The following is a 26,765-nucleotide window of genomic DNA, read 5'->3' as shown; positions in this document are numbered from 1 at the left end:
CTAGATTTAGCGGGGAAATTTTTCCGCTAGATTTAGCGGGGAATATTTTCCGCTAGATTTAGCGGGGAAATGTTTCCGCTAGATTTAGCGGGGAATTTTTCCCGCTAGATTTTTCCGCTAGATTTATCGGAGAAATTTTTGCGCTAGATTTAGCGGGGAAATTTTCCCGCTACATTTAGCGGGGAATTTTTCCCGCTAGATTTAGCGGGGAATTTTCCCCGCTGGATTTAGCGGGGAAATTTTTTCGCTAGATTTAGCGGGGAATTTTTTCCGCTAAATCTAGCGGGGAAAATTTTTACGCTAGATTTAGCGGAGAAATTTTTCCGCTAAATCTAGCGGGGAAATTTATCCGCTAGATTTAGCGAGGAAATTTACTCATAATGCACCGCGCGGTTACGCCGACGGCGACGGCGACGGCGACGCCGACGCCGCTCAAGCCGGAAACGGGCCCCTAAGAGCTGCGCTCTAAAAAGGGCAAGCCGAGAGCAGCGCGTTGCCCAAGAACAGGGACGCGGGGGATATTGCAAGGGCGAAGAGGCAGCGACTCGTCCCGGCAGCCTTTTCATCCGCGGGGGACGGTCCCCAAAAAGGAGAAAATAAACAGAACCATTTTGCTTTTCACTAGAGTCGGACGTACTCTCTTTTTCGTCGTCGTTGAAAACCCGAACAGGCAACTGAGATTGTACCCCGCCCCCTCTTTTACAACGCCCACACACACACTGCTCTTCTTCCCACCTGGCAATGGGGAGAGGGTGTACAACCGCCAGGGTCGGGCAACACTTTTCTCCAGCAGTCGACGGGAGAGAGTGGTGTGAGAAAGCCAGGAGGCCGCCAGGAGTCATTTTCTTTCCACTCGTCGGCGGTTTGCTTCTTACCGCCATGAATATCTGGAGCGGACCGGTGTCCTCCAGAAAGGTGAGCATGGCTTTGAGGGCTCGCCCATTGGTCTGTTTTGATCCGTGCAGTTTCTTCCTTGGTTCCGCAGGTGAACCCCAGTTCGGTGTTGGCCGCCTTCAGCACCGCTCGAGCGCCATCGCGTTCAGCGCATTCAAGGATATGGTGGCCGGTGTTGGCCTGCTCGTCGCAAGCCTGACAGATGGGATCAGCGTCCCACCGCAGGTAATGCCTGCGCACCGGGATCATGGCACTGTGGGTCCTGAGACGGTGGATGACGGCCGCTGTCCCACCTTGTTCATTGCGCCTCTTCGTCCGTCAGGCTACAGAAGCATTTAGCGAGTGAAAAATACGCCGAAGACGCCGCCCGAACGGTGTCATGGACGAAACCGTGACTGTGCTCGGGATTTCTCAACGGTGACGGGTGCTTACTGAGACTGTGTATGTGTCCGTGAAGTGCACCTGCTCGGTTTCATTAGCTGAACTACCGTACATCAAAAATTTACCCAGCGGCATTGTGAGCACTTTGAAAAATATTTTTCGTTGGGATAAAGAAATCAGTTGTCCCTGTTTGATATGCTCTCTTTCGTCTACAGCTGCTTGCGCCCGGGTTTGAACAAGCGTTGGTTTTCACCGTAATTTTTTAGTTTTAATATGCATGTAAAACTCAATGTCCGCAATAAATTTCCAATGACGTTTTGAACTGCATTTTTGTCTATGGTTCACAGTCATTTGAGGGTCTAAAGGGTTGATGGGCTAAGGGGTTTAGGCTGAAGGGTCTGACGCTTTGAGGGGCTGTGGGGCTGGAGGGTTTTTCTGCGGGGTATACTTGAAGGGCTTTTTCGAAGGGTTTTGAAGGCCTGTAAGGTCCCATAATCCTTCAAGGCTGATGGGCCCTTTGGAATTATTTTCAATAAAGGGGGGGGGGGGGGAGGTCAACACGCAGCTCAGCACCACTTCTTACATAACAAAGCCGTCGTGCTGAATGAGAATGTATCATCAGTGGAGGTCAACAACGCTGGTCACAGATTCGACACGACGATTGCATGAATGTTCGGCTCAAACTTGACTTGAAGCCGAGCGCTGACGCAGCACTTGTTTATAATCTGTGTGCAGAGGTGGCCTTTTTCGGTCACGCAAAAATCTCCACACTACGACCTTTTCTTCTAGGTGCTGTTGGTCTCAATAATACAGCCGCCGTTTCCCGCTGCACGATGTCGAAATTTACGGAGGGGGGGGGGGCGTTGCTGGCGATATTTGGTTGCTAGGTGTTGCGTCACGGCGTCGCTCCCTAACACCAGCCAATCCAGCGCGGCCTCCGTTGCTATGCGTCCTATGCGGAGGGCAAGTTCGTTTGCTTCTTGCGCAGGGGGTAGCGGTGACGTCAGAACGCCGAGCCCTGATTGGCTGATCGCGACCCCCTATCTGAGCGTCGTCTGCTCCTTTGCAACGTCGTCGCTCGCAACGTCGTCTGCGTCTGTCTTACCTTTCCTGCGACTTTCGGAAGTGCAGAGGCCAGATTTACGAAACGATCTGACGCCAAAAATGTGCGTAAGACAAAACTTAAGAACAAATTCGTATTCACGAAACAAAATCCTACGACAGCTCCGAAGCTGTCTTACGCACTTCTTACGATCCAATCAGCATGGCCGACAGCGTCGCGGTCGCGACGACCCCCTGACGTTTATTTTTCTACGTGCGCTTCTCACACGTCTCGACTTCAAGCAGCAAGAAAAAAGTAAAAAGTACTTGGAACAGATTACGACGAGCAAGAACGCAGGATCCACAAACACCCGGGAAAAGCTCCAACGGCCACAATTACACCGAACACGACCAAGCGAGTACGGCAGTTAGGCCAAGCAGGCACTTAGCGACTGGGCGACCGTCTGCCCACGACCGGCTGGCGTGCTGAATGGAATATGCCCGCGCGACCCTTGTGAACCCTTCCCGTATTATACTTTGATCGCTGACCTCAATTTTAGATTAAGAGGTCACTTTCTTCCTCTTGTTATCTCCTTGTTTCCCGAGGCAACGGTGACTCTAGCCGTTGAAAAAGCGGTGAATCTCGGACAGACGCAGGAAAGGTAAAGCAGCCATCGCTTTGACTAGCAGACGTAAAGCCGACGACGTTAACTGCGCCAACCCGCCGACGCCGTTAAACAATGAGGGGTCTCGCCGCACACGAAAGGAGGGAAAAAGTATTTGGGAGGGAACTTGCGGGCACTAACACGCTTACCCCCTCTCGGTTCTTAGCAAACAAACCTCGGCGCCTCGGGACACCTCGCCAGTGAGTCCTTTGACTTCCCTCCTTGATGCGCGTCTGCTAGTTGTTAGACATAAACAACGTACTGCTCGAGTTATTTCGTCTGCCCTCTCTGAAAGGCGAAGTCGAGCTCGCTCGTAAAGACCTGCACTTCCGAAAGTCGCAGGAAAGGTAAGACAGACGCAGACGACGTTGCGAGCAGACGACGTTGCAAAGGAGCAGACGACGCTCAGATAGGGGGTCGCGATCAGCCAATCAGGGCTCGGCGTTCTGACGTCACCGCTACTTCCTTTCTCATGCGCAGAAGACGAAAATGAGCCCACTTGCGAGGCCTATTAGCCCCGAGAAGTTCGCGTGGCGCCCCCTTACGGCGAACCGGGGTGACGTCACGGCGAGGAGAGAAATTTTCCCCGACTCGGCCCGCTCGCCCTGTGGAGGCTGTGACGACGTAAGCTGACGGCGCGCTCGTTTCTATTTATTTCTTTTTGGCCTGTTTTTCGTAGGAAGTGTAAATTTTTATATGAACCTTTATTGAGGTATGGCCTGTAGGTGCAGGCGAAACTTCAACCAACATTTTAAGCATGGTTCACAGGTCAGGCAACGCATGGATCACAGCTGGTATGTGAAAATAAAGAAATATGGCCACAATTGCAGGAGCATCATTATAGATTTACATCTCACACAATTAATGTTGCTGATGGTCTGAGTGAATTGGCAGGTTATGTATATGATTTTTTTTGTATCTCTGTTCTTAAACAAGATCGCCGAAGCAGAAAAGCTGCATGCTGCTCGAGCAACATCTTAAATACAGTCTGGGCCATCAAGAAAGAATCACAAGTAAGACAGCCCAAGTGCAGGGGCAAAGTAAAAAAAAACAAACAAGGAACATTTATTATATACATTGCCTGCATTTGACCTTAGCTGGATTCGGATAGTACTTCAATGGACTACACGGGTGGTATTTGTGGACTTATTTATATCAACCCTCAAGTAATGTATAACAAACGTAAGCGAAGGTGTCTAGCTTGTTATTAGCCCCTTAAGCCCTAAAATTGAGATTTTACTTAAATCGAATTGTCCTGAAGCTATAATACCAGAAGCTTTTCTCACGCAGCCTGTCGCCCTTCACAGGTTTCACATTTTCTGCTACCAGTGCTGCATCTACCGCTGGACAGACGTTCAAATGCTTGCTTTTACTTCTGTTTTCCTCTGATGTCAGAGAGTCCAGCTGTAGGGAGTTTGGAGGCCGAGGAAGCTTTTGGGGACCTGCAGCAGTGTCTCTTTTGATAGGAAAAGACAATTCAGACTAAACGGTGTATTTTCGGAATAGGCTGGAATAAAGAATGTCAGGAAAACGTATAAACATTCCATATTACGGTACTATTGCCGTGCATAGTTTGGCAGTTCAATACATATAATACAGACAACTGGGGGCAATTCAGCCGTTTTTGCTGCTACCATGCAAACTAATTTCCAGTAATTGTGCAGCTTCTAAGAAATATGCCTACACACGTGTATAAGCTATATAATTAATTCGCGAAGAAGCTACATTTATGTAAAACAACCCTGTTCCACGAGCACTTCCAAGATCATCAGACGCACGGCCTTTAAAACATCTGTGAACCAGCGCATGCAGAGTGGCAGAGCAGAGTCAGGGTCGCGAGCTAATTTGCCGACCACCCAAAGGCCCATGATATAAATGCCACTTCAAATACCTTGAAAGCGGGATCTAATATCGTCTTAAATCATGAACGTGCAAGGAACAGAATTCCAGCGTCTGAAATGCTTGCGCCATCGCTTCACCGATCCCTCGCAAGATTGCCTTGTGTCGTGTGGACGGACGGGGAGGTTCATCGGCGGAATTGCCTCCGCCGAAAGCTTTCGGAATTTGTAACCCAATTTTAAAGGTAAAAGGGACAAGCAGGCTTATAAAATGTACGGAAGCACGTAAATACCGGCCTAACTCAACGTCTCGTACACCGGGTAAACGAAGTCCAGCTCCTCGAAGAGCTTGCGGCACACAACGCCAAACCAGAAAACCAGTGCTGGGAGGCGAGCCGATGCGAGATCGCGGAGCGGAGTACTCCCCCTGACGTCACAGTACACCTCACCCAATCCGGGCGCGGCGACCGCAGCGACGCTTGTGTTCGGTCTCGGGGCTAATAGCCAAGCCTCTCGAAATATGCACACCGCCACCATCTATCTGCCATTGCAGAACGTGTTTCCTTACCAGCTTCTACAGTTAGTGAAGCAGTGTCGCCATGCCGTGGCGACGCTGCAAACTTTATATACGTGTGTTCCAAACTAGTCCAAGGTCAGGGCAGGTACCAGGGCACTAACTCTAGCGCTTTAAAAATATATTCCCAGTGGAACCGATTTTAATACTTTAATAGTTACCTCGTAAATTTCCTAATCACAGTAGTCGCAGGCTGGTTTTGAGTACTGTTTAGTTTTCTTTCTGTTTTGCAATGAATCAAACAGGGAGATGCCTTTTACCACGCTGACTTGAACATTCTAAATACATGCAGAAACAATTAAATCGAATGGTATGGGTGACAGCACGCAGGAAGCCCCCACTTGTCGTCCCAGCGGAATAGTCCTCACAGAGGTTCTTGAGTCAGCATTGCATTTCAACGAGCGTCGATTTGCTCATTTTCTTCTGAGGAGCGCCGAGTTAGTCCTGGACCATCTTTATATTTCCGGTCAACTTCTCTGAGCGTAAAGCGTAGATGGCATATGACGATGATGGATGGCTCAATGCTGAGACCGGCAATGCTTCAAGACCTTCAATTCCAGGCTTCCAGCCAACGTAAATTTCCTTTTTTACGGCAGAAAAAAAAATATTACGGCAATTAAAACCGGAATGTGATAGCTGCATTGGTGAAAGTTTGAAAGGTTTATATATTCCATTTCAGATGGGTTATGCATGTCTTATTTTTATTTCCCTTGGCGACAATTTTTTTTCCTACTTGCAACTTAGACCATTTTGTCCGGGTCCATTTTTTACCGAGGCTTTTATTTTTCCGGGAACATTTCTTCTGCGGGCATCGCTTTCATTGACATTTTTGGGGGACTTTTTTGGGGGAAATTTATCTGGGTCGCATAGTAGTGCCAAGGGCGTTCAACCAGCCACTCACAAGTTAGAAACTATCTTAAAAGCACCAAGGCCAGCTGAAAGGCTAGAGCTCTGGTGGCTGTTGAGTGAATTATTACGGAAAGTTCATTCCTGATCTCTCCAGTTTGGTGTCGTCCCTAAGGAGGCTCCTTCCCAAAGACGTCCGCTGGACATAAAGCGACCAGTGTGAAGCTGCCTTCCAGGAAGTGGACAGACTCCTTTTAGAGCAATTAGGATCCGAGTGCATCGTCGCAGCTGTCCGCCGATTCTTCGGCGTATGGAATCGGCGCAGTGCTCTCCAACGTCGCCTCAAATGATCCGTGTCTCGCAATTGCTTAAGCTTCAAAACCTTTGACTTAAACAAAATAAAGCTAAAGCCAAATAGAAAACGACGCCCTGGCCTGGGTTTCTGAAGTGAAGAGTTTCACTACTACGTCTATAGACGCTTTATCCTCGTAACGGGCCGCAAGCATCTACAAACCATTCTGGGTCCAAAGACGGGCATTCTTTCTATATCACCAGTCAGGCAATAGCGCTGCGCGATCCCCTTCTATGTGCACACATTTACGCTTAAGTTAAAGTCATGAGCAAAAAACATAGACTTGACTTTCAAACGAGCTTATAGTATCCCACCGGTATAAGGACTACTTCAGACGGTGCCTTAAAAACGCGTGACACTTGCTCATTAAGCGTCAGGTATTTTAAACTGATATAACGTACGACCCCCTGTGTCTCCTGAGCACCGTCAACGGAATAATGCAGTGATGTTTCAACTTCCGGAGTATACAGGTACACTTATTACTTTGTAGGTGTGTTATTTTTGGTGCGTTAACCTGAAAGGAAGTTGCAGAATGTGCGAGAGCTTAAAGATAATATTGCACGTTCCGATATGTTTCTAAAAAGATATTTATAGCCAAGATGTTAATTACAGATTGGTGTAGCCGCATCTACAGAGCCTAGTTTTCTTATATAGTCGCTTGTGCGTATGATTTTGTTTTTGCTGTCAGTATTACATGAATACCCTACGACACTATAAATCATTCTTTACACCAAGGCATTTTTTGAACGACAGTGACGTCATTAGCACACAGGTCGGTACAACTTTTTGTCACTAGGGGGTCGTTGAAGTTTTTCAGGAATACCTTCATGTGGAAAGAAAAGTGAGCAGAGTCGAACTGCCGACATAACGAAAACTTTTGTATTATAAAGGAGATTACGCCAATTAAAGTACTAACTACAAAACCTCAAAAGCATGATTGCAGAAGTTGGGAAGCTGTGACGTTAATCTGGCTCCATACCACCTTAAAAACCATTCATATAAGAACTGTCAGATTCAAATTACATATGAGCGTACTGCTAGTGTATCAGCTATTAGAACATCTTTATGCAGTCCTCCTCTTGAGGGGGGACATTGCCCAGAAAAAGAAAACTGCCAAAAAAGTCAATTTTGAAAAATTCCACACAATTTCTCAACGATAGTTCATTGAGCAGATTCCATGCAGAGCTATGCTTTACGTCGATCTGGGGGTATAGTACTAATAAATTTGGTTCACAGTGCTGAAACTTTGCATGCGCTCCTTCTACGTGGCTATTAACCCCACCTGCACATATCTCGCCGATCCAGTGAGCGGTTCAAAAGCTGACATTCCCTGGTAGTGTCCCGCCTCAGTAGTCGCCGCAGAATATTTCCCCTTTGACACTTCCGTAAAATATTTTACCACCACCCTCAACTGAGACAGTCTGTGCTGCTATAGCCTTTCCCTTCATCCCAACAATATTTTAATTTCTTTTGTATACGTTCCATCCCGTCGTTCCACTGACACTTATAGCGCCTCGTTTCTTCTCCTGATAACAGCACAGAATAACTTGCCGGACCACAAATTACACACACGTAACCCCAATTCTTTTTTAAATGCGCTGTTATCTATAATAAATGCGTAATCAATATCATGTTCCCTTGTGTGGTCACTGCTTTGTGTTTTTCCTGTAGCCCCTCTTATGTAATGCCCCTGATGGGGCCCTTAAAGGTAAAATAATTGTATGATTAAATGGCTTCGCAAATTAACGAAGACAGGTTGTATGCTATAGTTATACGATTGGCCAAATAACTTACTTCAACAGTCACCGAGACAAGTAGTTTCTGGTGAGTATCAGGACCTTACTATAGTGCCAGGACGTCCTGCAACTGAAAATTATGATTTAAAACTATGCGAGTATCATATACATTTTAGAAATACAAACGTCAGATTGCAATTGTGTGTGTTTATTCTAATTCATTATGCATTCAAATAGTTTTGCAACAAAATACATATTCTCACCCAACTAAGCCTCAAGTTAGCTGAAAAATACTAATTTATTAATTTTCTATTTGTGCATTACCTTTTCGCAACTGTACAGTTGACGCATATATTTTATCCAATCATTTACCTTTTTATCTTCTGCTTAACTGCACCCCACATATAGACGCCGTTTGCTGCGCTCGTGTCAGTTCTATCTAAAATCAAGCTGTCGATGTATAGAGTTTCTTCGAGATGCATGGAACCATTCAGTTTTCTGAAGTTCACTTCAGGCATCAAGAAGGAAGAGGAAATTGGCACTCTGGTGACATTCTGACCATCTCATTTTTGTTCTTTAAATCGACCGTCATCTGGCCAGGATGCCAGTGTAATATTGGGCTCATGTTCCCTAAAGGTTGCTAGGATTTGACATATCTTCGGTACTGAGGAAAAAATAAACATTTCCTAGTTATTTCGGGCATTTATAAACCCTTTCAGGTAATATATGCAGTTACCATATCAGGAGGAAGAATACAACAAGATTCACTTATAACCTCAATATATTATATTTATTTACTATATCTGTGAATGACACATCAACAAACGAACTTACAACAATGTTTGGCACTCAAAAGATATCTTGCATGCGAGACAAATCTCTGCAACGGTTGCAAATGGCAGGTTAGTGGTTCTCTGATTCTTCTGTGGACACGAAAGAAGTAAACATCCTACAGATTGCACCTGTTTTCTATTCATAGTTGCTAACGCTGTAGATGGAATGTCATGAATTGATTGGCTGAACTCAATTCTATTCCCCCACTGTTTGAGGTCGGGCCGTGATGATTTTAAACTGAAAATGCACGCTAACTTTACTCTAACATATCCGCCAGCAAATTCCGGGCAACAGACAGTCTTTCCAGATTGTACGCCCACTAGCGTCTGGGTTTCTTGGTAGGCTGTAACTGCTTGTGTGCACAAGTACCCAAATAGATCCTAGTTCGATACTTTTAAACAAAAGTGGTATGACATGATCTCATACCAGAAGAAACTCATAGAAGGAAAGGCACGGTGCTATGGATATTAGAAGTCGGAACCACGTGCACTGCCATCATTCGCTTGTTACCTGCGTTTTCAAAAGTCACGAGCTGTAATAACATACAATGTATTGCACCTCACGAAGATGTAACAACGTACTCTTGCCACCAGCTCAAGAACAACATAGTATGGCGTATACATGCCCGTTTGTTAGCCTTCCGACTAAAGTTTGGTCTTTCAGTGCTGGCCACATTCTGGATTCTTAATGTATGTGTGTGGAAATGTGTTTTTCTAACCGCCACCTTTACAAACAGAAGCAGATATTGTGGCGGAACATCACTCAATGTAAGACCATGCGACCTTGACAAATGCGTCGTGTTAAACAATAAAATATGAGTGTAACCTAGAGATGTGACTTCAGCCATAACATTTTACACGCTTCAAAATGCCAACGGGACTACGGGACCTTGGATAGATGCAAGCATTTTTATTTTAACAGGTACGTTCATCAATATTGGTGATAAACTGTGTCTCATTTAAAAAAAAATATCTGTATATTCCTAATTTTACTTGAGGTAATAATGGCACGCCATAGACATTAGACATTAGGGCATCATGTATAATGTTTATAAGGAACCATTTCTGAAGCGTAGCCCTAAATTTTTTGTTCACTCATATCGTAAAAGTAGAAACAAAATTCATGAGGGTACTAAAAAATTCCGAGTTATCTGTGGCTGACAAGTTTATATTTAAATTTTGAAGACAACTCAACACCTAACGAGCACAACACTGTTTGAAGCTGGGTTGCAAATATCGCAAGTCCTTCGTACAACCAACAAGACATCTTCTTTTTACCTGGAGTCAGGCTTGCTGGTGCTGCAGTATTGGTGACACTTTGTTTGCGATTGAGGTGCGTGGGAAGTGTGTTATGAGGATCGGAGAAAATGCGAGGCATATCACAGTTCTTTGATTTTTCTTTTGGAATGTCGTTTTCGAGCATTCGAACACTTTGGAGGGGAGGCTACACGACAACAAAAAACGTTTTGTGTGTGTGTGTGAGTGTGTGTACTATGACCTCTCGTAGGAAAAGAACAAGGAGCAAGACACTTCAACTTCAAGCGCGATGTGTGGACGTGCAAGCATGAAATTCACGGCTGGTGGATAGTGGCCACGTGAGATACAACGGTGCAAGGAGATGCACTAACATTTCACAATGGATTCAACAGTATTCCTTGAAACACATCTATGGTGCTATGCAATAATTAGCACAGAATATATCAAAGCAGCAAAACTTATAGATTGCACTTTCTACATTCGCATGCACACTATTTATAATGCAAGTATTTTTGTATAGAGAAGAACAGGACTAAAATGTGTCGATATTTGTTCACGTGGGCCGCCATAGACTTTCCCCCATATAACCATTATCATATATATTGTTTTCACATAAGACGAGGCACAACTTCACTATTTCCGTCATATACCTAAATAGTAAGCAACCTGGAAGATTGTTTTTACAGACTAATCAAAATAATTGGCAGTTTTTTTTCAATATTTACAAACAGGTTGCCATGTGTTACAAAAATTATAGAAACTATTCCCGCAACATCTTACATTATTAAGCTTAGTTCGTCAAAGGTTGACTCAACAATTTTCCAGAATTTTCATCCGGTTTTAATATTAACATATAATCCAAGGTCTTCGGCAGTTCACCTCTATTAGCAAAAAGCACGTGAGTGCTTATTCACTCAAATTCGTAGCCGTGTTGTTCCTAGACATATAAAATGTTTTGAATTGTTAGTACACCAATCATTTTTATTATCACAAATAATTAATATAAACTTTCACAGACGTCTATGTATAATACTTGGTAATGCTGCGCGCGTCGCTATTAATATTGGACTCAGCATTCCGATATCAGGGGCGGAGACTTAAGGATCGTATAGATAACGCCCATAAGAATATGCTAGTCGAAACACGACAATGTAGACCAAGTTAAAAACTAATGGACGTCTGAACGACGCCAATACTAAACCCTACCGCCCTAGAAGAGGACAAGGTCGACAATTATGACTCCAGCTGTCGATATGCAAATGGAAACATTTGGTTCACAATTTGCTGTCCACCATTGCTGGTTACCCTTTTTAATATACAATAGTCTAAAATCGGCACTTTTGTTTTATTTTTAAGTTATTTTAGGCCACACTGCTTGTAAAGTATGATAGTCAGGTAGGTGCAAACTGCTCAAGCGTTAGCTGTTTGACATAGTCAATACTTCCACTGCTTAATGTTATAAAATCAAATCATTAACCATTAATAGAGTCATCAATATTTAGTCACATTGTCCCTTTCTCAGGCCGGGGTAGGTAAGAAATAAAGCAGTAGCATTAACAGCTGTGAGAGGGCATTATAAACGCACTAAGAAAGTCGCGCAGCAATATGCAACGCTCTTTGTTTCAGAGCTTTTCCTTGACAACACACACAGGCAGACACATGTACTTTGGCAAAGTTTCCCATAGATGTGTGTGCTGACCGTGGTTTCTTCGGCGACATCTGTTGTGAACTGAAACATTACTTGGCGACAGACTCGTGTACACACGAAGAACCTTAAATGCGAGTCAGCATATAAAAAAAAACACTAAGCGTTCGGACGAATTTAACGCATGCCACACTTGGACCACTCTACCACACTCTCAGAATGGTCTCTGGTTTGCCTGCTTTCCAGGACAGCAAACGTCCTTACAACGAGTATTAGTATTTACAATCTTCTTTTTTTGGTACGAGTGCTTGCACCACACAAATTTAATAAGAACACAATAAATGAAATGACTAAAGTTTGATTTCCCGATATAAAAGGATGAGTGCGTCGGCTCAGCGTTGACACGAATGCCCTAAATTGTTTGTCATATTGCGTTTTCTGTACAGTATGACACGCATCACACGTCTGGGTAACACGCACAAAAATAGCAGTGATTCGAGATGCTGTCTTTCCATCTGACAGGCCTAGACGTTCATCTAGTGTCAGTCTTACGCAAGAACGTTCTGTGTGCGCAGTGTCCCCTCTCTGCCTTGTGCGACCTTACGTCAACCACATGGGTTGAGAACAGAGCATGCCGCAAATGCAGCAGTGTCTGAAGCTGCCTTGTACTGCTCTCTGGAGGCACCCGACTCTACGACGAGGCGTGTCGGTGGACGCAATAGTCCGTATGAGACGTTGGCTCAGGAGAAAAGGGATCCCCTGTACTTTTCGTTGCAGCTGTGTTGCCGGTAGCAGTTGCCGTACAGAGACTTCCTGGTGATGCTGGCCATGATACAGGCCATGGTGAATTCCAGCCACCTACGAGATAAAATTAAGATATGACGCTTGTCTGTGCATAAAACGTTTCGAGTAATTATGACATTCTGTTAAGTGAATTTCAAATTCATCAGTCGCAGTTTTCTTTACGCTTTGCATTTCGTTTTAATAGCTTGGTTAAACTAAGCATTTCTTCAAACATCTTGCTTTTAGATTATATTTCTAATTATTTTTGAAGTTTGCATCTTGAAGATTATATCTTGCCCTTTAACAAAGTCCGCGTCCTCAAGTAGCGGCTCCGAAGCTACCATAGTTTTTGGCATGCCCTGTGAACACGCATTGGAGACGAGCGGTACGTCATTGCTCGGAAGAAACTTGAATTTACGCAGGAAGCGATGCTGTAAATATCGCGGCCGCCAGTGATTTTCATATTTTAAATAACGTACGTCGTATACACTTCGGCGGATTTTATACAAACCTGTTCGGAAACTGGCATTAACGTCACAGAAAATACCACAAGTCAGAAAAAATAAAATTTGGGGGTTTTACGGGCCAAACCAACGACGGGCAGCTGGCACGCCCTAGCGGAGGACTGAGGATTAATTTCTACCACCTGGGAATCTTTTGACGTGCAACCGAAATCTCTATTACACGGCGCCTTCTCCGAAATACCACAAGTCAGATATCAATAAACACCAGAAACGGTGTGTGCCGTAAATAGTGCTCCAAAGCTGAAGCATTGTATCTGCTTGTTTTTGTTTGCATTATAAAGGCCGGATTCCATGGAGCGAATTATGCGACGAATGACTGACGAACTACGCCCGACGGCACGCTCGCTTTGCGCGCGACGTAGCAGCCACTCTGCTGATTGCACGCGCAGAGCGAAAGCCGCCGGGCATATTCGTCGATTTTTCGCAGCATATTCGTCCCATGGAGTTCAGCCTTAAGTCAACTTACAAGCTACTGACTGCAGTTCTGTTCTCATAGACTGCTTCATAGGGGTGTTAGTGATTACACAAGAATAACAAGAGCCTCCCTAATCCTGGAGAACGCACTGTAAAAGTTGATAAATGGTTACGAAACAATCACCGCTTTAACGTTTACCAGTGTGGAGAAGTCGTAAGAGTAAATACAAGATTATGAATTATAATCACAAATAAATTCCGAGAAAAAGGTTGACATTAGAAAGAAGAGGAGTTAGGCGTGTACCTTTCCCCTCATATGTGCAAATAAAACAGTATTCATTGGTGTGGTTTGACTGATTGATTTATTTACAGATTTATTGCATCGGATTTTAAGTGTACTAAACTATACCGACTTTTTCACATCGCGTAGAACGTTTAACCGCAACCAGATATTATGAGACTGGTTAAATTCATTTTGATACGTATTTATTTAATTAACTCCGTCGCTTTAAGACGACAGCTTTCTCTACACACTCAGAAAAGAAAGGTATGCCCTTACACCCCTCGTCCCACATGAGACATCCCAAAACTTCAGTTATACGTACAGCGCACAGACGTCCAACCAATGGTAGCAACTTTTACGAGCGGCTTCATGGCCGAGCGGAACGACTTACTAAAGAAGAGTGGTTGTTTGGGCGAGTTGGTTTGACATCTTATACAATCTTGTGCGCAACAAAGACGAGGACAAATGCAGAGAAGAGGACACAACAAGGCGCAACTTTCAACTGAATTTTATTGAAAACGTGTTCCCGTATATATAGTCTCAACCATCGTTACAATTACAACAAAAAGACAAGAGTAAAGGAAAAAACACCATGACAGAGCATACCTGGGAAACAACACTATCTCGTTCTCAGGAAAAACAATTCCTTCTCCGATAATGCGTCGAACCGATGTAGGTACGTAGATGACTTTTTAGTTTTCATCGCATCTGAAACAAACGCTTTTGAAGCAGAGGCTGTCAAAACCCTGACCGCTTTTAAGGAATGTTTTGGCCCACTCGAGGTCACGCATGAGATAGCTGTGGACAACACTATTCGCTTCCTTGACATCCAATTTTTATTCTCAACGACCACACCTGTTGGTGCTATGAGCCACGTGCGAATAAGCCGTTACTTCCCTTTCATTCAACCCACTCCAAGCTAGTCAAAAGGAGTATTGCTAATCTGTGTTTCACCAGTGCACTAAAAAAAGTCCTGTGAGCATTTGATCCCCAAGGGTTTTAATCAGCAAGTTTTGCGCTTGCTCGCAGCTGGGTATCCTAAACACATTCTTGTTGCGGTCGCGGAAGGCCTTCTAAGAAAGCGCTGTCTCGTGGAAAACAATGGGAGCCAGTCGGTAAGACAAAAAGGAAAAGTTGTTGTGATTCCGTATATACACCGAGTGTCGCACAATTTAAAGGATGTAGCAATGCAATCAAATGTAAAGGTAGTGTTTTCTGCGCCCAATAAGCTCATGAACCTGTGCAAACTATCAAAGCCTGGCGTGCGTGCCAAACACGGATGTGAAAAGAAGCACAGAACGAAATTTGTCGACTGTACAGATGGCGTGGTTTATCGCATTCCGTTGTCCTGTGGCAGCCACTACGTCGGGCAGACGGGGCGCTGCCTAAATGATCGGCTTCGCTAGCACAATAACAACGCGTAAAAAAAGAACGGTGGCTTTCTTGACTTGCATTGCAGGACATGCGGTTGTACCCCACTGTTGGATGAATGCATAAAAATTGGGAAATGCAAGTCTGCGGTAACACGCGAAATCATAGAAGCAGAGCGCATTGATTATTTAGGAGACACGTATGTTGCTACGCCCTCGATTGCATTATCGGAGAAGGAATTGTTTTTCCTGAGAACGAGACAGTGTTGTTTCCCAGTTATGCTCTGTCATGGTGTTTTTCCTTTTACTTTTTTCTTTTTGTTGTCATTGTAACGATGGTTGAGACTATATATACGGGAACACGTTTTCAATAAAATTCAGTTGAAAGTTGCGCCTTGTTGTGTCCTCTTCTCTGCTTTTGTCTTCGTCTTTGTGTTGCACAAGATTGTATATGACTTAATAAAATAGCTAAAGTACGTGTTACTGAATACAAGAAAAAAATCGGGTTTGTCTCGGCTTTACTGCAAAACTTTAGTATTTTTATTTTCTGTATTTTTTTATCCGTGCTTTAGTTGTTTAATAAGTTATATCGTACCGTTATCAAGCCCCCCGTAAACGTTGGGGCCGTCTGTTCGACGTGAGTGCGCTGCACTTCAAACTGAAGTTATGGAGTGTATTATATGAAACAGAACGGTGTAAGAGTACAAACACCCTTTTAGCAGAGTTTACTTCCTTGCCCTTTAGGCCTGACAGCCATCCAGCGCTGCAATCCGTTGGGGCCAGTCCTGCAGCCCAATGAGTGCATCGTCACGGCGCTATACTTCGTTTCAGCTTCGGTCCGAGCGTGGCCGATGTTTTGAGCCGAAGGGCCAATCAAAGAGCGAAAGAGGCACAACGTCATGGCGTGCTCTCTGCAGTTGATAGGACCAGCCGGTATTCGCCGTCTCTCTGTGCGTGCTCCTCCGCCGGCTTGTCCTATCAAGTGCAGAGAGCACGCCATGACGTTGTGCCTCTTTCGCTCTTTGATTGGCCCTTCGGCTCATAACATAGGCCGCGCTCGGACCGAAGCTGAAATGAAGTATAGTTGTCTTCGTGAGTTTTTTATCACCGGTTAAACCAATCACGAATTGGTTTAGCCGGGAATGACAAACGCACAGGGGCGATGAGCGTAATTATCTTGCACATCTGACGCCGCTTTATTTGCTTCCTCAGATCCAAGAGCGCGGTCGGACTTCAGGTAAAACGGAGTATAGCTACAATTTTGAACAAAGCGGAAACGACGGACCAAAAAGGGGACAAACACATGGCGTCTCAACAACACTTAATTTGTTTGTTCCCTTCGTCTGTCGTCTCCTGTTTTTTTTTTTTGTGGATATGTCTAACATTAATCAGTTCCCCCCCCCCCCCCCGCCCCCCCCCCCCCCCCCCCGCCTAGTTTACTTATTATTTCTTTAGCTGCAAGTTCGGAAGAATTATTCTGGCGAAAGTCGTGTTCTTAAAGATGCCGTTCAAATTAGTCATTGTAGAGATGCTTATGTGTAGAGCTAAGCTTCTCTTTTTTTTTACATAAAGCCTTGGAAATACCATTACCGTGTCCATAAGATTTCAGGGAAGTCACACAACGACATAAATTATTTTGGGGCTATTTTCAATTTTGTCGATTTTACGGTACATGGTATCAACGCTTCTTGGTTAACGTCCGTAATCAGTGTTAGACAGAGTTCTGCTCGCACGTAATTTTTCCAACAGACCCTCATGTTGAACCTTTATATTTCGTTGTTAAACCGCTAACATTCAAGCATGCCAGTACAATGAACTGCTCAGACTAACATTTCAAAGAGCACTCTTAATGCTACTTGATGACGTTTAGAAAGTCCTTAGATCATCCATCCTCGACAAAGAAAGTTCAACGATCTCAGTTGATTTGCGTCGTTCCCAGGCAGCTCCCAACGTCGTAAATGTCTGTAGCAGATGCGCCGCCGCATTAAAGGAAATAAATTTGTCTTTGTGCGCACGTTTGCGTTTGTTGAATAATTATTAATTTGCTGGTATTCTATACGTTTGTTAATGTGCAAGTGTTCACACACGGTCATTCGTAATAAATTCAGGCCCGTTCAGGAGTTCTTAGCATAAATATACAATAAAAACATTATCGTGTAATGAGCACCTTATCACAGTATAACGAGGACTTGGCATAATTTTGACAGGAAAAAGTCTTTACGCTTGACTGCACAGCTCATGCCAATCCCCATTAATTTCGTTTTGCGCACTTCGGGTACTAGTATCGTATACGGCCCTCGATTCCGAATATCCATAGCTGGTTTTCTTTTCTATATGGCCTGCGAAATAAAGCCGCTTCTTGCGCGTCTATTCTGCATCTTTACCCGCCAATTATGCCTACGTGTATTTGTCTCCTCCAGCGATATACCGAGACTGCGTCGATATCGCGCGTTCCCAGCGCGTACTTTATGTAGCTCCTTGATTAGTGTGTCGCTCATTGCGCTCCGATGTGACAAAAACGCACTTTGGAACACTTGTTCGCGGTATGGTAAAAACACTATAAGAAATCCAGTACGTCTACTTATCTAGCACTTTGAAGAGCTAATCGCAGAACCTACAAAAGAGAATGATAAGTCTGAAAATGTGTTTTGAATGAAACATATTGACAGCCTACCAGAAAAGATATTGCTATATATAGGAGGCCGATGTGGGCCACACTCACTTGTAAACCCACGTGAGTCCCACGTCGGTTTTGCAAGTTGGACCCAAGTGGAGCCCATTTTTACAGCCCACCTGGGCAGCCCCGAGGGACCCACAGGGGGCAAACTTGGGCAGCACATAGGTGCTCCCTTCGTGGGACCCACAATGGTGTTACTTGGGCAGCCCACAAGGGCCCTCATCGCGGGGCCCACGGGAGGCCTAGATGAGCAGCCCTTATGGACCCGTCTCGTGGGGCAGACAAGGGACCTAGGTGGCCGGTTCACAAAGGCTTCCTTCATGGGAACCCCAGTGGACTCACGTAGGCAGCCCACTTGAGGCACCGCAGGGAACGTTATCCCGTTCGGGATTTATTCCATCATGCCCCGAATGATGTGGAATCTTAAATCATTTCTTTATTCACCTGAAACTGTGGGATATATTATGAATCCCCTACCGTGTGGGGCATTGCAGTGCATTCAAAATAGAGCACTTGTTAAATTCCCCAAGAACCCCGGCCCGCACTCAGGAACCATGTATACGGTGTTCCTTCAGTTCCCTAGTGATCGGTAATTTCAAGCAATAGATCGATCTCAACAGCTAGTTCGAGTACACAACCACTGCCGCCATGCGTTCTAAGATCTGCAGTTTTTCTGCGCGCGCGGCAACCCCGCTGGAGGTCTCCGCGAGCAAAGCACGAGACGACACGAGCTGTCTCGTGCACTGGCGCCTACCTCTTTTAATGTGCAATTAGGGCGGCCTTGCGCATACGTGGAACGCTTAGGGAGAGGGGTCTATCAGATGCTTGCCCACTTTTTAGTGTAATTTGAAACCACCCTGAGTAAGTGTCGTATAGCGAGTATTCACTGGCGGCCATAGCTGTGTGCGCAAATTCTGAGCGCGTGCTGATGGCGAGCGTCCATAGTTATTTTGCAACGTGCATTCCGCACCATCGAGAGTGCCGGTCTTAGCAGCCTAGTAATGGGAGCTCGCTCTGAGCATGCGCTCTAAACAGCACTCACAAATATGGCGTCCAGTGAATACTTCCTATAGATTGCAGGGACCTGTCACATCACTTTCAATATTTTTCGTCAATGTCAGCGTTTTTGGTACGGCATGCAATTCACCCTTCAACCTCTCTGGATTGCAGAAATCTCTCAGAATATTACCATTTTCGTAGAGCATAAAAAAATCTGATATTAACTTAGCAATGCTAAAAATGCTATAAGAAGCCCCCCTGACTCCGAGCGAAAACTCGTTGTGAATTCTCGGCTTTCTAAAGAATTCCTGCTAAAACAACAACCACGAGAATGATAATGTTGTAAGATATTTCTCCGGCTCAGCCAGGCTGAAGGTTGGATTGCATGCACAGAGTGAAAAACGCTAACATTGAAGAGAAATTCCTAAACTGATATGACAGGTCTCTGCAATCTACACCACGCTTATTAAGGATGACTACGCATTACACTCAAACGTGTAAGCATTGAATCGGTCAAAATTACCGATCAGTAAGGAACTGAAGGAACACCGGTCTTATGATTCCTCAAGTGCTGGCCGGGGCACCTGGGGGATTTAGCAAATGGTCTATTGGGCATGCCTCACTTTTCCCATGTGCTAACTAATAAACGTATCAGCATATTCACACTTGCATCAATGTGCATTGTTTGATAGATGAATTAAATGTCTTGAGCAAGACCTTCAAAAATTGGGCATATCAGGTGTACGAAACGAAACAGTGAAATGCACATATTTCTTTGAAAATTCCGGTTGGACAGGCAATCGGGATACAAAGCCGGCTTGAGTTAGCTACAGGAACCGAGTTTTAAAACAGTAACCAACATTCTGAGGAGCGTGTTTGCAATTCACCCTCAAATTTAATGCTGGCAGTAAAAATGTTGACCCCACGTAAAACGGCCTTCTCTACGTACACGCTGATTACTAAGTTAGTGCTTGTAATCAGCGTGTACTTGTCAAAACTGACATTGACTGTAGTGCTCTCGCTCCTGAATGGAGTGAGCCTACCCGCTGTGTATACCTGTGGAGAGTCTGGTAGGCGAACCATGGCAGGACGGCAGCGGCCCTGGGGGCAGCGGCGAACATCCCGTGCGGACCTGCGACGCCGTAGCCCTGAAGGCAGCACAGGACGATGCCCAGCACGGCGGCGAGTAGCGTCTTCCGGAGAAGTCGTTCGACCCTGCTGCGTTTCTTCTGCGGCTGAGGAGCCTGGCCGGCACTGGACTTGGACGACGAAAACCTGGATTGTGGTCAGCCACGTTTGAGGATCGTCGGCCGCGTCCTTTGAACAATGATGGGCTGTATATGTCAGTGACAAGACGAGTTCGGAGGAGAGGTCTCTCAGCTGTCCCGCCTCTAGCGCCAGCTTTCCCTCTTCGATAACACTTGGACGTTTCGTTAACTTGGGGCGTGCCCGCGCAGCTATTGCTCGGTATAAGGCGACGACCGCGTGGTAGAGGTCGGGCATCTGGTAAAAAAGCCCTGCCGTTTCCATCATATCAGTGAATGTAAAATGTAGAGCGCTAGACTTTGTTTCGCCAGAAGTGCGAGTCCAAATCTTCGGAAATCTCAAATATGTCGATCTGTATATGTTTCTTTCATAGATCTTAACTCGCTTGTTTTACATGTAGTGGCGGATTTTTCAGTTTAAACATTTCGACCCTTTGGAGCGTTACGTGAACATGTAATACATTAGTTGACATAACTAGAATATAATATATGTACACTGAGAAGCACAGCCCGAACACGAAAGCGGCGTTTTGACAGCGAAGCTATACATGAATCTTGAGACTTTTTTTTTGGTGGCCGTCGACAGAAAGCTATAGCGTCCGCTTTATCACCGCTCGCGCTCGCCTTATCTCTTATCTGATTTTGACACTTGTTTCAATAAAAACAAAAACTAGTGTCCAAGCCACGTGATAGATAATACGCACGTAGCGCTCAGCGCGTGCGTTTCTCGGTAAAAATTGCGGTTGCATAGGCTGCAGCGGCAAACGGCAGAATACGAAGTGTGGACTGACGTTACTAGCCCTGCAAAGAATGCGAGGCACGTAGCGCTTCTCGCACGCGTTTCTCAGTAATGATTACGGTTGCATAAGCCGCCGCGGCAAAGGCAGCGTACGAAGACTTTCATATAAAAAAAAAAAAAATTTCTGGTACAGTGCGTTTACTTTTTTTTACAATCATATGAGTATAGACCCTTTTGCAGTTTACTGCCGCTTGTGCCCCAAGCGACTTCCGGTTGCACTGTCTTTGCAAGCCTGTTGACCTTGCCTATGTCACCAGTGCTAGAAAGCATAGATCCTCCACGGAAAACAAAGTTAGCGTTTTAACGAGGGTTTTCGGCTCAACAATATAACATCTTGGAGCAGGCAAGTTGGTTTACAAGGATATTCGAAGCATATTAACAGATCTCGCACTCCTTCGTTATTTTGGCGTTCACCTGCAGAATTGGTGGCTAAACGTTTTATTTACATTTCAGGCAGCGGTGCTAAGGTGGCCCTTGTTCATTCTTTTCATGAACCGAAAGTTCTCTGGGACGTCAAAGAATGGAGCACTGCATTCTGCTGTGTGCCATAAAGTTTGTGTATAGTTCCGTGGGCAATCGTTGGAGGTGATACCACAGCTTCCCTCCCCAACCATCTTCACAGCGTAGATTGAAGCCTTATTTATTTATTTATTTATTGCCTTTGCCTTCGAACACTTTCAGTTTTTATTATAAATAGGCAACGTGAAAACCGCTGCAGCAATTAACAAGGTATGTAGTGAATGTTCCAGGTAAGAAATATACTACGTTGACCACGCTGCTCCTCATCAGCGTTGAACCAGTATCAGCACACTCAATTGCAGGCCACCCTCAGGCTGCATAACTTTTCATGGCGTGCGAGTTTGATTTTACCTTGCAATGCCTCTGTGATTGTCCCACTGAATGAATAGGCGGATTTGGTTTAAGCCATATCTGTGTTTGAGTTACGCCATTGGCTTGATGCAGTTGCACTTAACCTTCTCCTTTCCTGGATAAAAATATCATAACTGCTAGTGCTGAATTTTCTACATCCCCTTTAAGGCGCTCATATCGCGCCGGCCTAGGTGGGGTGCCAGAAAATCCAGCGTGCCAGAAAATGCGGCGTGCCAGAAAAGCCGGTGGCGTACCCCAGAAAAGCCACGAAAATGCTGATTGGTCGATCGGTTCATGGCGTCGCAGGCACATGTCCTCACGCAAGGATTTCAAACAACCCACAACGCTTGCGTGAAGAGCGACGTCAAGCCTGATAAACAAAGTGATTAAATCATTACATGCAATGCGAATTAAATTAAAGGTTGCCACCTGTCTCAAATTATTTAACTTTATAAAGTAATTCATTTTACTTAAAACTAAATTTCAAGAATGTTACACGGAGGCGGCATTCAAGTCCACGGCCCCTCGGATGCGAGCCAGATACCCTAAAGACTAAGCCACGCTGGGACGCTTGCACGGCTTGGGAACGAACGGGGTTTATATGGGTAGCTACGATTTTCACTCTTATTCACGGGTGTTTTTTGACAGCGAGTGCTGCGGTCGAAGATTGCATGAGTCGCAGCCGAACTATTAATGCAGCACTTGTCTCCAGACTTGGCCCTCACGTTTCCCTTTTGTATGTTACGCAGAAAGTTCATCGCTCTACGTCCCTGACACTAAAAAATCTGGAGCGCCCACTTTCCCGCAGAGCGCTTGGCAGCACTCTGCGGTATGTTTAGACTTTAAGAAACAGAACACGCCGTGCCAGTGAGCATGACGTTTCAGCATGCCGAGTGCCACAGCGGAGACAGTTTTTTTTTTTGGGTTTTTTTTTTTCTTTTTAGGTGTAAATATTTTATCAGCTTTGATCAATCGCCGATACCCCAGGGCAGATGGCAGTGATTGGCTCTGCCAAGTGCTTTGCGTTGAAAGTAGGCGCTGCAAAATGCTTATACTTCGTCTCACCCTACGATGGACTAAAGACAGAAGCTACAAACCGCCAGATCCAATCACGAACCACTTAGTCATTGCGTGGTGTTTCACTTCGATGCACGTATCAGTGCCCGCGTCTCGGATCACTGATGGGAATGGGCGGACAGTGGTTTGGATCGAGCAATGAGTGACTCACAAATATTACATTGCAAAGAAAGCCACGACGTATGGCTCTTTGCAGTGTCGAAGCTAGAAAAATGACGCAGCGCTTTTGAATTCAGAGCATTATTCGTCCAAACCTTGTCAATGCTAAGCGTGTCAGCGTGGAACGTGATTGGACCTGGCGGCCCGTGGCTCTGGCCTTTAGTCCATCGTAGGATGAGACGAAGTATAGGCTGTTAAGGGCCGTTTATACTCCGACGTTGAGCGCAGTGAACGCAGCGTTGTGCAGAACGCGCGCCTTTCATTGGCCGGCAACCGGGAACTAGATATCTGCGTCCAATCAGAATCTGTGCACGCTGCGCTACGCCGCGCCCGTCGACGTTACGTTGGAGTATAAAAGTACCTTTACTATCTAGAATGTGTTTTGTTGACAGAAGAATGATTCGTACGGGCTATTTCGGAACTAGTGTAACATCCTTTTAGAGATTTATAAACGCTGCTCGCTATCTGTCAGGCATAACGAATATAAAATGCGACCAATCATTGTGAAGTTAACTATGGACACTGACAGCTTTAGAGACGTGGGACGTGACTAGTCCCGGGCAAGTCCCAGGCATCCGCAGTCAATTAGATTACAGTATCAGCTGATAAGAACAGCGAAGAGAGAACCACAAAGCACGAAGCGTGCCAATCGAAAGTCACTCCTTGCGCTTTGAAAGACGTCAGTGAATATATTATGAAGCGCCGCTTACAGCAAGGAGCTGGCGATTCCTTGAGTGGGGGGGTTCCAGGAGCGGGTGGGTCTGTGGCTCCTCGGCAGAGTGGACCGACGCTGGTCAAGCCGGACGGGGACCTCTGCGATGCCGTACTCTGCCTCCAGCTTCACGGGAGACTGCTGACGAACGGAAAGAGGCGGCAGCGATCGTCATTGTTTATTTATTCACTCTGAGGACTCCGAAACTTTGGCGTTTCTGCACATCCCTGGGAAAGGCAATCAGCTGCGATCCACAGAGGGAGCTCGACGAATGATCAGGCTGAAAGTACGCGTAGACCCGGGGGAAAGGCGAGAGAGTTGCCTAAACAAGCAAAGCCAAGGCCGCAAAAATTTGCTCGGGCTTCGCGCATCTCCCGGCAGGAGCACTGTAGACTTGGAAGCCTTCATAACAACGCCACGTGCGCCGCCCGAGACGTATGGGTCTTGTAAACCTGTGCGCGAATAGGGACGGTTCCCCGAGTGGCACTCCTCGGCTTCCTACTACCCCAGAGGTGTTACACCATCTCACGGCATTTGTCTGAAGTGCGAGCGGTGAGGGAGGCGGCACCGTTCAGACACCTCTCTCTTCTTTGATTTTGGTTGAGACCTAAGAAACGGTTTGCACTGTGACGCTGGCTGTGAGGCTCCATTACTATCAGTGTCAGATCCAATATTGTTTTTTGTTTTTCAGTCGAGACATTTTTTAGACTCGCCATTCAACGAGACTTTTCCACAGATCGCAGTGACTGGCTCTCATAATCGCTTAGTTGGAAAGTCGACGCTTCAGGTGCTTTAGACTTTTGTGTGGCAGGGTTCCCTTTAAAGACTCAACCTGTTCACGCTGCACAACCCTCAAGTCAACCTTATAATGCTCACTTAAGACAGTCATCAGGTGCCAGTTTCCAGTGGATTATATATGAGACATTTTTTACCTCCCGTAGTCCGCAGAAATCTTGATTGTGTTCTAAGCTTTTTTCTTACTACAAAAATAAAATAAAATATATTTTTGTTTCTAATATGTTCTGGAGAATCATTAAAATTTGCTTTCTGAGTAAACGTTATTTTGACGCATGAATTCATTCTTTATTATTTCTTTAATGGGAAGCAGTTGTCTTCCGGTTCGTTACGTTATTTTGACGCATGAATCCATTCTTTATTATTTCTTTAATAGGAAGCAGATATCTTCCGGTTCGTTACGTTATTTTGACGCATGAATTCATTCTTTATTATTTCTTTAATAGGAAGCAGTTGTCTTCCGGTTCCTTACTTAAAGAAATAAACAAGTGGCAGGGACCCTTATCTTCACAGCTCTATCAGGCGCTGGCCGGCATATTGAAGGATCGATCGTTTAAATTTTTTAGACGATATTGAGGAGTTTTTTGGGGAGTAAAAAACACGTTCAGTATTTGACATGATGTGACATGACGTCGCGATGTGAAGAAATGGTTTCACCTGATGCCATCGCGTCATATGGCTTGACGTAATGGGCGTCAGGTCACGAGGGAACTTCACCTCACGCAAAAAGCTCACGTGACGTCATGTCACGCGAACTGTGTTGCTGAACTAAAATGAATTTTCATGTAAATTTCCAGTCTAGCATAGATAAGCTGCCACACAGGTGGTGCAAGAACATTCGGCTCCAGAGTGAGTACATAAAAATGTGGGACATCTACCAACTTCTAAGTGGCCGATATTCGCAGCAAACAAACAAAGTGCAAATAAATATGGCACACCCTTGGAATTTAGAATTAACAGGATCGAGGATGGAACTCTGGATTCCTGAGCTCTGCAGCTCTATTGATCTTGCTTCACGCGCTCTGATCCGCGGTGAGCAAGCTTACTCGGCCTCTCCACAGTAGAAAGCCAATAGCTTGGGTCACACCGTTTTGTTAATAAGCCCACAACGCGAAAAAAAAAGTACCAGAACTATGGGAGTTTAAGGAGAGCGCTGTGAGCTTCGGAGCACTTTTGGTGTGATTATGAGCTTGCATTGAGCTACGTGAATTTGCTGGACCCAGCAATCCAGATATCACAAGCCCGTTCTTCACGCATCTCCCACAATGAAGCCGCAAAAAAAAAAAAAGGTATGAATATCAATTCACTACACCCGCCCAAGTGAGTGGTCGCATGCAAAGATCTGGGGCTCTAAACTCGTCAAACACAAAGTTAGGACCAAAGTTCACGGAGCGCACCGATTGGACTATCACGATGATGACTTCGCGCTTTTGTCGCCGGCATCCAATCGGCGCGCTCCGCGAGCTTTTGGCACCAACTTTGTGTTTGACGAGTTTGGGGCCCCGGGTGTAGGTTCGTTTCATAAGTTCGGTCAATGTCTATAACATGGCGCCACTATTCTTGTCATAATAATACGGCTGGCGACTGTAGCTCTTCAAAACTGGTTGAGGCATAATTTCAACAAAACGCGACACGTGGTTCCCACTAAATAAATGTTTTAAGCAAGCACTTTGTCAGTTACCACAAAACTGCAAAAAGAAATACGAGTTTCGAGCGGTGATCAAACATTTTTACTTCAAAAAGTCGAAGGCCGCACAGATCAAAGCCGAGTTGATTGAAGTATTGGTGACTCTGCACCAAGGTTAAAGACCGATTTCTATCTGAATCAACGACTTTCAACGTGACCGAACATCCCCTGAAGATGAATCGAGCTCGGGACGCCGAGTTGAGATCACCACGAAAGAAATCAATCAACAAATTCACTGTGGTTTCATGAAAGACCGTCAAGTTAAAGTGCGCGATATTGCTGAGACTAG

General features: G+C 45.2%; 1 protein-coding gene across 1 annotated transcript in view; it reads right to left on the bottom strand.

Annotated features, from left to right (window-relative positions):
• Positions 1–12,752: 12,752 nt before the first annotated feature.
• LOC121836165 overlaps positions 12,753–26,765 on the bottom strand; it is a 67,314-nt gene continuing 53,301 nt past the window's right edge. Inside the window, exons 7-9 of the mRNA XM_042290972.1 lie at positions 23,993–24,135; positions 20,169–20,387; positions 12,753–12,920 (exon numbers count right to left, since the gene is read on the bottom strand). Of these exons, the coding sequence (XP_042146906.1) occupies positions 12,803–12,920; positions 20,169–20,387; positions 23,993–24,135 (480 nt within the window). The 3' untranslated portion in view covers positions 12,753–12,802. The remainder of the gene's footprint in view (positions 12,921–20,168; positions 20,388–23,992; positions 24,136–26,765) is intronic.

This window comes from Ixodes scapularis, unplaced genomic scaffold, assembly GCF_016920785.2.
Source record: "Ixodes scapularis isolate PalLabHiFi unplaced genomic scaffold, ASM1692078v2 PGA_scaffold1__304_contigs__length_218370807, whole genome shotgun sequence".
Classification (NCBI taxonomy): Eukaryota; Metazoa; Arthropoda; class Arachnida; order Ixodida; family Ixodidae; genus Ixodes; species Ixodes scapularis.
Note: the sequence above shows the minus strand (reverse complement) of the source record. Positions and strands in the feature narration are given on the sequence as shown.